The sequence below is a fragment of the Choloepus didactylus genome, chromosome 9 (assembly GCF_015220235.1).
Source record: "Choloepus didactylus isolate mChoDid1 chromosome 9, mChoDid1.pri, whole genome shotgun sequence".
Lineage (NCBI taxonomy): Eukaryota > Metazoa > Chordata > Mammalia > Pilosa > Megalonychidae > Choloepus > Choloepus didactylus.
The window spans coordinates 126435076-126450292 of NC_051315.1; the positions used below are offsets into that span (position 1 = coordinate 126435076).

Consider the following 15217-nt stretch of genomic DNA (forward strand, 5'->3'; position numbering starts at 1 on the left):
TGAATGTCATTTAAGTTCTTTCCAATTTATGCTACTACAGATAGGGCTTCAATGAACATTTTTGTATGTCTCCTCATACAGGGTATGTTATCTTGGAGTGGAATTACTTGGTTCTAGTGTACGGCCATTTTTAATTTTACTGAACATTGCTTTCCTGAGTACTTGTACCGACTTACACTCCTTTTGGTTCTGATATTCTAGCCAGAAATGGTGGCTCATTGTTTTACTCCACGGTTCCCTGCTTATAGAGAAGGGGACTATCTTTTTTGTGTGCTGACAACCTTTGTTCATGTCTGTTATCTTGGGTTACTTTTTGGGTAACTGATTTGTAGAAGTACTTTACACATTCTGGATAATCCTCCTCTTTTAGTTACATTGCTGCATATACCTTCTATTTGTGGCTTATCTTTTTATGGTTTCCTTTGATGAAAAGTTTTTACTTTTAATGTAGTCAAATTTATCCATCTTTTCTTTATGGTTAGTACTTTTTTGTTTCTGCTTTCAAGAAATCCTTTTTAACCAGAAGTCATAAAGCTTTTCTTATGACTGAAAAATACTGCTTCTCATATTTAAGTCTTCAACTGAAACTGGCTGTTGTGTATGGTGTGAGCAGAGGTGGATACAGGTTTTATGGGGCCTGAAGCTTATATATAAAATAGGGAAATGAAATCAAAATTGTAATTTTCTCTATATGGATAATTTGCCCAGCACGGTTACACTGAACAGTTCATACTGAGTTGACTGCTGCCTCAGTTCTTTCCGTTTCAGGGCTCCCTCCCCTCCACTGGCCTGTCTGTCTACTCCTGCCCCAGGACGGCACCGTTTGCCACCACGGCGGCATAAATGGTCCTAACATTTGGTGAGGCAAGGCCTCCTGACCTTGGCTCTTCTTTAAAAACGTCTCATCTCTCTGGCCCTCTGCCTTCCATATGAATTTATTCTATTGAAAGTAATCAATTTGGTTTTTCACTGCTATTATTCTGAATTTATAGATTTTGGAAGAACCAATATCTTCACTATTATGAGACATGACATGGTTCTGTTGCTATTGGAGCTTTCTTTAGTATTCTCAATGGTATTTTTATAATTTTCTCCAGGAAGGTCTTGCAAATCTTTTCTTGGGTATCTTCCAAGATTCCTTGTAGTTTTTAGTGTGTTGATCTTGTACCTTGTTGAACTCTCTTAGCAGATTTAATAGTTTATCTATAGTATCTCTTAAATTTCCTTTGTTATATTTTTCTTTTGAAATTTCTTTGACCTATATTTATTAACTTTTTTTGACAGTGGGCAGAGTCATGTTTTTGGCTGTGCTGTTTAGTGCAGCATTGAAAACATTGAACAGAAGTGATTAAGGGAATCCTTATTTTGGGTCTGACTAATGAAAATGCTTTTGAAGTTTTATCATTAAGTGTGTTCTACAGGTAAACTTAGGTTAAGGATGTTCCTTTCTATTCCTAGTTTGCTCTAAGTTCTTTCTTTAAATCATGAATGAACACAGAATTTTTAGTATTAAATTCTATGTTTTTCCTGCATCTGTTATTTGTATGATTTTCCTTCTTTAATCTGGTAATACAGTGTTACGTAATGTATTTTTGACATTGAGTCACTGTTATATTTCTTGGATAAACCTACTTTGTTGTCACACAGTGATATTTCTAAAAACACACTGCTGGATTTGATTCAATAGTACTGTATTAGAATTTTGCATTTATGGTCATAGGTGAAATTGAGCTCAATTTTTCTTCTTTCCCTGTCCTTGACAGTTTCGGAATCAAGGTTTTACCAGCCTCATACAATGAACTGTCTGCCTTTCCCTACTTTTTTCTGTTTTCTGAAATAATTTGATGAAATAGGGATTAACTGTGCCCTGAAAATGTGATTAACTCCTCCATGAAATTATCTGAGGTTGGCATTTTGTCAAAGTGGTAGATTTGCTGTTAAACAATTTACCTTTATACCAATAGTGTCTCCATCTTTCAAGTAATAAGGTGCTCCCTGCAAATTATCTTGCTTTTTCTTCTTTTTCCTCTTGCTAATTTGCTGGTTCTATAGGAAAGTCAAACATCTTAAATAAATAAAACTCAACCTCCAATTCTTACTAAATTAATTCCCTATTACTGTGAAAAATTGTAATTAACAGTATGGTGTACTTTTCTACAGTTTTAGTTTCAGTAAACTCATTGCTATGGAAAGAACAGCACGTATCCAGGAGAGGCAGAGCTTCCTTCTGCCCAGCCTCTCAGAAAGCCGCAAGACTTCACCCAGCTAGAGATCGGAAGCCACTCGAACTTTTCAGGAAAGTATTTGGCAATTTCAATTTTCTCCACAGGAAGAGAATAGAAATCAGCAACTCTGTGGCGCAGGGAGGCCGCGGTGCAGCCTTTGGCGGTGTCCCACACCAGGTCCACGGACAGGGAGTACGCCCTCTCGCCGGGGATGCGCAGCTGGGTCCTCAGCAGCAAGTCCTTGGGGCTGCAACAGAAGACCCATCCAGTGTTAGACTTAAGACACACAAAATGAAAAACACATGATTTAACTGTTGGGAGTGACAGGCTAAACTTCCCCTCCGACTTTTCTGGTTTTCAAAAGGAGAGATTTTCTCTAAATATGGAATGTTAGTGGGGAACCCTTATTCTCTCCTTAGATTTCCTTCAAAGATGAGGAAGAATGGAAGTGAAGATTCTGCTTAGAGGCCACAGTAGCATCCAGAATGCAGGTGGAGCCACAGGGGAACGGAAGGAGGGGACCTGGAGGCAGCCTCAAAGGGGTCTTGGCAGGGCCTGTATTACAGTGAATGAGAAGATAAAAGAAGTCAAACCTGACTGAGGTTTTAAGCCACAATGACTCCCTGGGAAGTGTGGTTTCAGAACCAGAAGCTGTAAAGCCGGCAGGAGAAAAGCTGGTTTAAGGAAGATGACAATTATGTACTTGATTTTAGGTGCCATAAACCTGACTTTCTATGGGGTGGCCAGGGAGAAGAAACCAAGGGCTCAGAGTTGGGAAGAGAAGGCTAGAGATACAAAGGTAGACAGTGATGACAGCTGCAGCTACAGGTGCGAAAGAAATCTCTGCAGGAGAAGGTGTTGCTGGGTCCGTGAAGGAAGCTGAGGTCCCTGGAGCTGAGCCCTGAGGCCTGAGCCTGGAAGGGTCTCAGAGGAGACGAAGGGCTAGGAGTCCTCACTGAGGCTGTGCAAGGACAGCGAGCGAGCATGGAGGTCAGCCCAGGACAGAAAAGCCGATGGGAAGGGTGAGTGCACGGCGTGTTCTTCAAAGGACACTGCTGACAATATGTTGGACAAAGGGGCGATATCATCATTACAGGAAGAGCTTCCACAAGTAAGTTTCTTCTAAGACCCCTTTTTGAAAAACAGGCAAAATATGTGAAACTCTTTACACATGCAGAGACACAAATGGGTTATAAGCCTTTGAAAGAATGAGAACAAAGTAATCCATTTTCATTTTTCCATTTAGCAAACACTTAATGAAAATATTCAATGATCTGAGCTTGAAGTGAAATAAATACTCTTAAACACAACTTGTGTGAACATAAATTGGTACGACTTATCTGGAAAGGAACCTAACAATATATTTTAAGAGGTTTAAAATGTTCACACCTTCTAGGAATAAAACTTGTGTTAAGAATGCACTCTTATAAAATCAGTGGGATTAAATGAAGGTGAGACATGGTAAGGAGCACTAGTGGAGTTACAACAAACAGGCTGACAACAAGAATGATAGTCACATCATATTGGGTAGAAGGAACTTTAATATTTGGTGATATTTACAAAAAGGTCCTATAAGATTTTCCCCTAGTGAAAAAAGGAACAGGATGGTTGGATTGTGGACAACTTTCGGGTATGCTTTTATTCAATATGAAACTACCAACTGCCTCTGTGCTAGGTACTATTCTAGGTTTGGGGGACAGAGCAGGAACAAATAAACAAAGTACTTTCTCTCACAGAGCTCACAGTCTAGTCGCCAGAGACAGATACTAACATATTACAAATATATAAGGAGCCAGGTGACATGAGGATGGAAACAGAAGCTGAGGGAAGAGTTACCAGGCGCTGTCAGAAATGCGTCTGATGACAGAATGTCTGGAGGCGCCAGGAGGAGCATCCCACACTCCAAGGTCACTGTGGGTTCCGTGTGCATCTGGGTTTAGGCTGGAAGATTAGCTCTCATTTACCATTTTCATGGGAAAAATATTTCCAGAACATAATCTGTTTTAAGTTGCCAGACTCCTCAGGAGTAAAGAGCATCCTCTCCTACAGATTAAGTTGAAGTTTTCAAGGGGCTAGCTGCCCACCATGAAGACTTTGTGTGCAGTAGGATGTCTTACCCCAGACTTTCCTCTTTGTGAAGGGGCTCTAAACAGACCTCAGTTCTCCTTCCCAGTTTATATTCCCTGATAATAAAGGAAAAAAATATTGAGTGACATTTAATTTTAAAAAATTTCTTTTGCCAATGTTAAGCTTTCTTCTTAAGCAAAATATTTTCTAAACACTGTATAAGAACATTTAAAAATTTCATTCAGTCTCTGCAACATAGAAAAATAGACTGAACTACAGTTATACTTAAGATGGGAAACCAAAGTTGTTCCAGGGTTTAATCTGCGATTAAAAGAGTTCTCTCACTCACAAGCGTAGCATTCCCAGGAATGGGGCTTTGTGCTGTCACCTGATTCAAATACCTGGTTCCTCGTCACCCAGCACTGGCGGCGGGAAGCCCAGCCTACCTGAGCTGCTGCTGCGGGGCCCGTAAGAGCCTGCCCGGGCGCCTGCTCTCCAGGGCCCAGGCTCTGAGGAAGGACGGGGACGGGACGACGAACTCCGAGAAAGAGGGCAAGGTCATGGCCTAGAAAAAGAAACAGACATTTCTCCAATAACTTAAGAAAGCATTCTTAACTAACATACTGCTTTAGGAAAGAAAATGAAGTACTACACAATGACACTGGAGGCAAACAGAATCTTGAATGATGATAGAACCTATAAAAAAAAAACATAGGATTATCTCTCAAAATGAAATTAATCCTGAGCAATTTCTGTATTCCTCTCCATTGAAATCAGGTTGAGAGGTAAGTGGATTTTCTACTTTTAAATCTGGGCCAAAGCTCCTTTTTAATCACTACATTTTAAAAATGAATCTTCAAAATTAATTTCTATGTGAGTATAATTCACGAGAACAGGGGCTACTCTAAAAAAAAAAAGCATCAGTGCTCATACAATTCTTGAACAATGTTTGCTCTGCTAATGAAATAATTTTGATTGTGAAATACATCTTTGGATCCAACTGTTATGCCCAAATGGATATATTCTAATTCTGTAGGGTAGATACCCTTAGGCATCATCTATTTATACTTAGGTCGAATCATCTAAAATAGCCAATATCCATCCTTTTTTTTTTTTTTTTTTTTTTTTTTGCCAAAAAACAGCAATTTTGTGTCTTTCAACCTAATATAAGAAAAAAGTGTCCTCCCACTTGTTCTCATGAGAATAAGACCATTTGCTTTTTTTTTTAAGGATGGTTATTTCATACATTGAGGACACACAGGAAAAGTCAAATATCAGTGACTGATTCATATTATATATCCCCACTTCTTTCCCCTTAAGAGGAAAAAGGGATATTCATTTCAGTCCAAGGATGGTATGATGCTTCTTAAACATTTTACATTGTACTTAATCAGGTCTTTCCATTTGGACAAAACACTCCTTTGTCTATGAATGTTAACAAACAAGAAAACTAAATATAATATCTGGTTTAACACCCTAACATCAAAACTGATATTCTGACCTAGGAAATCGATAACTTTTAACTGGCAACATTTAACATATGGATCACAATGATACAAAAACAATGTAAATAAAGGGTTAAAGTGAATGCTTTACAAATGTTTCAGTAAACCCTGTTTCCCTAAAAACTCAACATGAACATAAGCTGCACATTGCTGAGGACAGATTCAAATGAAAGCACAGCATGCCTGTCCAGGGAGGAACATGTAAAAGCCACAAGGGCGGCCGGCAGAAACAATGCCAGGGAGCTGTCTGAATCATGTGCTTGTGTGGCCTGTTGGGTACTTACCACTGAACATGGCATTTAAGAAATGCCATAACAGAACAAACTGTAATCGAGGGAAAAGGAAATAGAAGATGTTAATATTTCACTGGAAAAGGCTGTGTCATCACTAACGTAGTCTGTGGGGAGAATTCTGACCTGAACCTTCAGATCCACCAAGGTGGCGTCTTCTGAGATTTCGACGTCCCCCAGGTAGTGGAGGGCAGCTTCCTTGTGCAGGTTGCCAGGTGCACCTTCAGAGAGACAGAGCCGCATGTCTGAAAGAAGCCTTCAACTCAGTCATTACCTGCTTCTGAAGTGCATACCATGTTCTGATATCCTAAGTAGGTTTATTGAAAGTCCATTCAATGGGAGTCCAAATATCAGTGCCTGGAATTTGCTCCCTCATGACATCCGAGGTGAGGAAGCAGTCTGATAAATTAGCAGTCAAGGAGCAGGTTTTTTGTAGCGTTTTATGTTTTCCTCACTATCAAGGGTTTGAAGAGCTTTACACTTGTTCTGTCTACCTAGAATACTCTTTCCTTCTTCAAAGAGGATTCTGCTGACCAGTCTATCTCAAGTAGGTCACCCCACTCCCTTATATTACCTCCTTGTTTTTCTCTCTTATAATATCCAAACGTGTTACTCTTTTGTTAGTCTGTTTTCCTGTGTGTAGGTGTGATTTTTGTTTTTTAATATTTATCTCCTCCAAAGCATTTGACTTTCAAGAGGGGTGGGCCATCGCCATTGCTCCTCCCTCCGTGCCTGGTATGGGGGTGCCAGTCAGTGTCTGGGAGAAAGTCACTGGGAAAGGACTCTTTGGCAATAACAAAGACTTTTCCTTGTTTAAAAAAAGGGAAAACAAAATGCTCTCCTATAAAACTCTGGATATAAGAACTGGTAACTAAATTCATAACTTGGAATATTTCCAATCACTTTTACTTTAAAAACATCTTTGTTTTTACTGTTACACATTCTGCTAATATGTAATAAGAAATTCTATATAGATTATAAGAAATTAAGTGAAAAAAGCTCTTTTCATGAATGGTTGGTTCTTCTCATGCCTTAAGGACACCACACCCTGGCACTACCCAAAACATACTTTTAGGAAATTCTAAAGAATGAAACATATTTCCCATATATTATGATCTAGAAATACTACCATAAAATAAACCTTGCTTTTACTTTCATGGAGAAACATACTGATCAAAAACATTTTTAAAATTTGTATCCAATTCTATATGTAATTATTCTATCACCAAAACAATTTCAGATTTAGTGAACATAAACAAATATAATCCAACCAAGAAAAAACTTTATGCCATTTCAGTCCAAGGATAGTACGGTGCTTCTTAAACATTTCACGTTGCACAAGGAAGTGCCAGGAACCCTCCCTCAATCCCAGGGTCCCATGAGCACCCCGCAGAGGGACTGGGGGCATCTGAACTGGATGGGGAAACCCGCAGTCTGTAGCCCTAGGGTATGCCACATGCAGCCCTGGGGAAGGCTGGGATCACTGTGTCCTGAAGTGGTCTCCCTGTCAAACTGCATAGGGCACGCCCCCAACCCACCGGGCTGCTGGTCCCCACTGCACGTGGAAAATTGGTGCACTGATAGGGCTTCCACATAGTTTGGACCCCCACTTAGTGCAAAGACAAAGTTGGGGAGAACTGGCTTGAGGGTTAGAGGTGGTCAGGAGAGCTATCTGCTGGTAGCTCAGGGAAAGTGCACTCCATCAAGCTGAAGCTCAAATTATCAGTAAGTGTTCAAATAAGCCTACATATCCTAAAAGAACCCCACCAAGATAAACATATTGCAAAAGGTCAAAAGTAACAGAAAATTATAATGGATATGAAGAAACCAGAAGGTATGGATAATCCAAATGCCCAAGTTAAAAAGCCAGAGGAGACACAGAATTTGTAGCAATTAGTTAAAGAAGTACTCACAATCATCAATATCATGGCTCAGGATATAAAGGATATGAAGATGACCCTATAAGAGCATAAAGAAGAATCTGAAAGAGTAAATGAAAAAATAGCGGAACTTATGGAAATAAAAGATTCTGTTTATCAAATTAAAAAGATTCTTGCATCACATAAGACCAGATTTGAAGAGGTAGAGGAAAGAATTAGCGAACTCGAAGACAGCACAATGGAAAGTGAAACCACAAAAAGAACAAATGGTGAAAAAAATCATTAGATTTGAGGTATAGCTCAGGGAAATGATGGACAACATGAAGCACACAAATATAAATCATTGGTGTTCCAGAAGGGGAAGAGAAGGGTAAAGGGCTAGGAAGAGTATTCGAAGACATTGTTGGGGAAAATTTCCCAACTGTTCTAAATGACATAAATACACAGATCATAGATGCCCAATGAACCCCAAATAGAATAAATCCAAATAAACCCACTCTGAGACATATTCTGATCAGACTGTCAAATGCTGAACAGAAGGAGAAAGTTCTAAAAGCAGCAAGAGAGAAGCAATTCAGCACATACAAGGGAAACAATAAAAGACAAAGTAGTGACTACTCAGCGGCCACCATGGAGGCAAGAAGGCAGTGGTATGACATATTTAAAATTCTGAAAGAGAAAAATTGCCAACCAAGAATTCTTTATCCAGCAAAGTTCTCCTTCAAATTTGAGGGAGTGCTTAAAATTTTCACAAAAAAATGCTGAGAGAATTTGCTAACAAGAGACCTGCCCTACAAGAAATACTAAAGGGAGCTCTACTTGCTGAGGAAAAAAAAAAAGGAGAGAGAGGTCTGGAGAAGAGCACAGAACTGAAGAGGTTAGTAAGGGTAACTTAAAGGAAATAAACAGAGAGGAAAATATACATCTGATATATAAAAACCAAAGGATATGGTGGCTGATTCAAGAACTGCCTTCACAGTAATAACACTGAATATGAATGGATTAAACTCCCCAATTAAAAGATACAGATTGGCAGAATGGATTTAAAAATATGAACCAGCAATATGTTGCTTACAAGACACGCATCTTAACCCAGAAGCACAAAGAAACTTAAAGTGAAATGATGGAAAAAAATATTCTATGCAAGCTACAACCTAAAGAAAGCAGAAGTAGCAATATTAATCTCAGATAAAATAGACTTTAAATGCAAGGATGTCATAAGAGAGACAAAGAAGGTCACTATGTACTAATAAAAGGGAAAATTCAACAAGAAGAAATAACAATCATAAATCTCTATGTACCCAAACAAGGTGCACAAAAGTACATGAGACAAACATTGATAAAACTGAAGGAAGCAATAGATGTTTCCACAGTAATTGTGGGTGACTTCAATACATCACTCTCGCCTATAGATAGATCAACTAGAGAGAAGACCAATAAGAAAACCGAAAACGTAAACAATCTGATAAATGAATTTGAATTAACAGACATATATAGAACATTACTTCCCAAATCACAAGGATACATTCTTCTCTAGTGTTCATGGAACTTTCTCCAGGATAGATGACATGCTGGGGCATAAAACAAGCCTCAATAAATTTTAAAAGGCTGAAATTATTCATAGCACATTCTCTGATCACAATGGAATACAACTAGAAGTTAATAACCATCAAAGATCTAGAACATTCACAAATATCTAGACGTTAAACAACACACTCCTAAACAATCAGTGGGTTAAAGATGAAATTGCAAGAGAAAATGCTAAATATCTAGACACAAATGAAAACAAGAACACAACATATCAAAACTTAGGAGATGCAGTAAAGGCAGTATTGAGGGGGAAATTTATAGCTCTAAATGCATACATTAAAAAGGAGCAAAGCTAAAACCAAAGAACTAATGGAACAACTGAAGAAGCTAGAAAACGAACAGCAAAATAATCCTAAACCAAGTAGAAGAAAACAAATAACATAGATGAAAGCAGAAATAAATGACATAGAGAACAAAAAAAAAAAAAAAAAGGAATAAATAAAACCAAAAGTTGGTTCGAGAAGATCAACAAGATTGACAAGCTCTTAACTAGACTGACAAAATCAAAGAGAGAAGACCCAAATAAACAAAATAAATGAAAGAGGGGACATTACTGCAGATCCTGAAGAAATTTTAAAAAATCATAAGAGGATACTATGAACAACTGTATGCCAACAAACTAGATAATTTAGAGGAAATGGACAATTTCCTGGAAACACATGAATAACTTAGACTGACCAAAGAAGAAACAGAAGACCTCAACAAACCAATCACAAGCAAAGAGATCTAGTCATCAAAAAGCTTCCTACAAATAAAAGCCCAGGTCCAGAGGGCTTCACATGAGAATTCTACCAAACTTTCCAAAAAGAACTGTATTAGTTAGGGTTCTCCTTGGAAACAGAATCAATGAGAGATGTCTCTTATTATCAAATTGTAAAAGTGACTCACGCAACTGCGGGAGTGCACAAGTCCAAATTCTGCAGAGCCATCAACAAGCTGTCAACTCCAAGGAAGACATCCGACAAACTCCTCGGGAAATGAACCGACAACTCTGACGAACTCAGGAAACGAACCGGCAACTTTGACGAACTCCTCAGGAAACGAACCGACAACTTTGACGAACTCCTCAGGAAACGAACTGGCAACTTCGACGAGCTCCCCAGGAAAAGCTTCACTGAGCAGCTGAAGAAGAAGTGAAGGTTTCTCTAACCATCCGGCTTATAAGCCTCCAACTGATCACCCGGACCAAATCCAGCCAATTTCATTCTCTCACTGTGGAAGCACGCCCCTTGATGAGTCATCAGTCAGCTGCCGTCAATTGACTGATGATCCGACAAACCAGTCCGATGGTTTATTAACCAGCCTCAAATAGCCTCACAGCAAAACAGCAATCGTCAGGCCAGTGCCCACTTGACCAGACAGCTAGGCCACCTAGCCAAGTTGACACATGAACCCAACCATCACAAGAACTGACACCAATCTTAAACTCTTTCAAAAAACTGAAGAAAATGGAACACTACCCAACTCATTGTATGAAGCCAACATCACTGTAATACCAAAACCAAGTAAAGATGCTACAAGAAAGGAAAACTACAAGTCAATCTCCCTCATGAATACAGAAGCAAAAATTCTCAAGAAAACACTTGCAAATCGAATCCAAAGACACATTAAAAAAATCATACACCATGACCAAGTGGGGTTCATTCCAGGCATGCAAGGATGGTTCAACATAAGAAAATCAATGTAATATAACATTAACAAATCACAAGGGAAAAATCATATGATCATCCCAATAGATGCTGAAAAAGCATTCAACAAAATCCAGCATCTGTTTTTGATAAAAATACTTTAAAAGGTAGGAATTGAAGGAAACTTCACCAATATGATAAAGGGCATATATGAAAAACCCATAGTCAGCATAGTACTCAATGGAGAGAGACTGAAAGCCTTCCCTCTAAGATCGGGAATGTGACTAGGATGCCATTATCACCAGTATTATTCAACATTGTGCTAGAAGTGCTAGCCAGAGCAATCCGGCAAGACAGAAATAAAAGGCAGCCAAATTAGAAAGGAAGAAGTAAATCTGTCATTATTTGCAGATGATATGATCTTATATTTGGAAAACCCAGAGAAATTGATGACACAGCTACTTGAGCTAATAAACAAATTTAGCAAAGTAGCGGGATACAAGATTAATGCACATAAGTCAATAATATTGCTATATACTAGAGACTACCTAACTGAAGAGACACTCAAGAAAAAGATTCCATTCTCAATTGCAACTAAAAAAATCAAGAACCTAGGAACAAACTTAACCAAAGATGTAAAAGACCTATACCTCGAAAACTACTTAACTTTACTAAAAGAAAAAGTGGGGACCTAAAAAGATGGGAAAATATTCCATGTTCATGGATAGGAAGGCTAAATGTCGTTAAGATGTCAATTCTACCCAAACTGATCTAGAGATTCAATGCAATTCCAATCAAAATTCCAACAACCCACTTTGCAGACTTGGAAAAGCTAGTTATCAAATTTATTTGGAAGGGAAAGATGCCTTGAACTGCTAAAAACATTCGAAAAAAGAAATACAAAGTGGGAGATCTTACACTTCCTGACTTTGAAGCTTACTATAAAGCCACGGTATTCAAAACAGCATGGTATTTTCAAGACAGATATATTGATCAATGGAATCTAATTGAGAATTTGGAAATAGACCCCCAGAACTATGATCAACTGATCTTTGATAAGGCCCCCAAGCCCACTGATCAGGGACATAACAGTCTCTTCAACAAATGGGGCTGGGAGAACTGGATATCCATATCCAAAAGAATGAAAGAGGACCCCTACTTCACACCCTACACAGAAATTAACTCAAAGTGGATCAAAGACCTCAGTATAAGAGACAGTACAATAAAACATTTAGAAGATAATATAGGGAAACATCTTCGAGACCTAGTAATAGTACTTCAAAGGAATCTGTCAAAAAGGTGAAGAGGCAGCCAACTCAATGGAAAAAAATATTTGGAAACCATGTATCTGATGAAAGACTGATAGCCTGCATATATGAAGAAATCTTACAACTCCAATGACAATATACAAACAACCCAATTATAAAATGGGCAAAAGATACGAAAAGAAATTTCTCTGAAGAAGAAATACAAATGGCTAAAAAACACATGAAAAAATGTACCTCTCCACTAGCTATTAGGGAGATGCAAATTAAGACTACAATGAGATATCATTTCACACCAATTAGAATGGCTGCCATTAAACAAACAGGAAACTACAAATGCTGGAGATGATGTGGAGAAAGTGGAACTCTTATTCACTGCTGGTGGGACTGTATTATGGTATAGCCACTCTAGAGGACAGTCTGGCAGTTTCTTAGAAAACTAGGTATCAAGTTACCCTACGATCCAGCAATTTCACTTCTCGGTATATACCCAGAAGATCTGAGATCAGTGACACGAACAGGTATTTGCACACCTATGTTCATAGCAGCATTATTCACAATTGCCAAGAGATGGAAACAATCCAAATGTCCTTCAAGTATATACACATGATGGACTACTACACGGCAATAAGAAGGAACGAGGTTGTGAAACACGACAACATGGATGAACCTTGAAGACACAATGCTGAGTGAAATAAGCCCAACATAAAAAGAGAGATATTGTATGTTACCACTAATGTGAACTCTGTGAAAAATGTAAAATAAATGTTTTATATTGTATAATGCAGAGGACCTAGAGATAGTAACTAGTGAAGGGAGAACGATAATCTAGTAAGAACAGATAAGATATTGAGAGTAATCTTAACGACACGGGAATGTTCAGGAATGACTATGGTTTGTTAATTTTCTTGGAATATGGAAGGAACATTTTGAAAGCAATGTAGTTATTTTCATTTATTTGTTTTTCTTATTCGTTTTGTTTAAATTTTTTTTTAACTTTTTGATAAATAAAGTATAACAAAAAGTATATGATATACTTCACGATACCAAACAAGCTAAATAATTAAGTAAAGCATGCTAAAAAGAAAAAAAAGTTGGCCCTACCAAAAATATGTTCTCTTCAGTTACAAAAAGAAATTCATTTGTGCTTTTGTTATACTGAAATGGAAATTCACTTTTACAAAGGTGACCCAAACTCACTTCTAGTGATTTCTTGCACATCACAATGTGTATGCTGTGTTTTGTCTGTGGAGAAGCAACTTAGAATAAAACATTACGTTTGTGACTACGTGTTTCTTCTCAGGAGTCAGTGAAGTAAGGTGGAATGTACCTGAAGCAGGTTCTAGGGGTTCTGGTGTGATGTGAGGTCAAATGACCAGGAAACATGGAGGATGTGGACTCCAGCCCAGCTCACTGCCCTGTGGGCTGCAGTGAAGTCACGAGCACCGATTTAAGCCTCGATATCCTGGGAAAGTATAATAAATGGGGCCTCTACTCCTCCTGTCATGAGGCTCTTGAGAGATAATACAAACAGTTCTTGGAAAAAGTATAATTTGTTGATATACTAATAAAGATAATGTTATATACAGTGCTTTGTAGAGGTTATCAGGCACTATAATAAAAATAGGATGGTGGTATCATGGAATGATCGTGGAATAAATAGGTTCTGATTTTCCACCTTACATTTTGTGAAATAAGCATGTCAGGGGACTCTCTGAGCAGAAGCCATCCTTTGACTTTCTTCTCACCTTGGGTGGAAGGTGCTCTCTGGACCCTGCCTGGAGAAGCGGCACAGCTCATCTGGTCCAGATGACTCTTCCAGTGTCCTGAGGGAACCCGCAGCTGATACCACCAGATGGGCACCTTTAGGAAACCCTGAAGAATGGAGCATTTCTAATTGCTGTGATATACAAAGAATAAGTGAACCTCCACTTCCATGTGCATGGAGAGAAATGTCTTCATAACATATTTCTTGAATTTTCAAATTATTTTTTCTTTTAGGACTTATTAATTTTTCATTTATTATACTTGTTTTTAAAATCAAAAATTTAAAATAATAAATATCAGACTTTTAGATGACTGTCTGAAATGTTTCTTTTAGTCAGCCTGAAAGTATCTTAGAAGATACAGTAAATGAAAAGTACAAACAAAATGATAAAATATTTAACCAAACAATATAAATATATTCACAATATTTCACTATATAAATAAGAGCGCCATTAGTATAATGTACCAATTATAAGCAGTCATCATTTATTAAAGTTCTTAATGGAACTTTATAAAGAAGCAACAACCTGTTGATCTAAGTTGAATTCCTATATACAAACTTCATGAAATAAACCCATTTCCTTAAACACATCTTATAACTCAGTTTTTCACTAATTCGGCTGGTTCTTCCCCACTTTTAAAAAAAAAAAAAAGTTAGTAAAGAACTTTAATAGATTAAGGGAATAGAGATGTTCCATTGTTCAATTTCCAACAACAGAGGCTGAGAAGGTGAAAAAAACATGCAAAATATTTTAAGTATATATTACAAAATTTGCAGATTAAAGTGAGAATTTTTTCTGTTTATCACAGTGGTAAAAATGAACAAAAACTGAACCTCCATTCAATTAAATGATTAAATGTAAATCAGAAGAACAAAATACCATTTTTTTCACCTACCAGATAGAATATTATTAGACTTTCTAGTTTTTGACTATGTTGGTGAAAATGTTAGTAAACTTTATCTCTCATAAATTGGTGGCAGGTGTAAACTGCTGCAATG

At 37.8% G+C, this 15217-nt stretch overlaps 1 protein-coding gene across 8 annotated transcripts in view; it reads right to left on the reverse strand.

Annotated features, from left to right (window-relative positions):
- The window catches only part of USP40 (ubiquitin specific peptidase 40), a 114300-nt gene that overhangs the window by 5634 nt on the left and 93449 nt on the right, over positions 1 to 15217 (reverse strand). For 4 of the 8 annotated variants that reach the window (XM_037848882.1, XM_037848881.1, XM_037848884.1 and 1 more), the window contains 6 exons: positions 14199 to 14325; positions 6214 to 6308; positions 4739 to 4857; positions 4343 to 4408; positions 2262 to 2472; positions 1951 to 2046 (listed from right to left, as the gene is read on the reverse strand). In XM_037848882.1, the coding sequence (XP_037704810.1) occupies positions 1951 to 2046; positions 2262 to 2472; positions 4343 to 4408; positions 4739 to 4857; positions 6214 to 6308; positions 14199 to 14325 (714 nt within the window). Of the gene's footprint in view, positions 1 to 1950; positions 2047 to 2261; positions 2473 to 4342; positions 4858 to 6213; positions 6309 to 14198; positions 14351 to 15217 lie in introns of those variants that run through there. The other 4 variants (XM_037848887.1, XR_005218712.1, XM_037848883.1 and 1 more) reach the window with 4 other exon arrangements.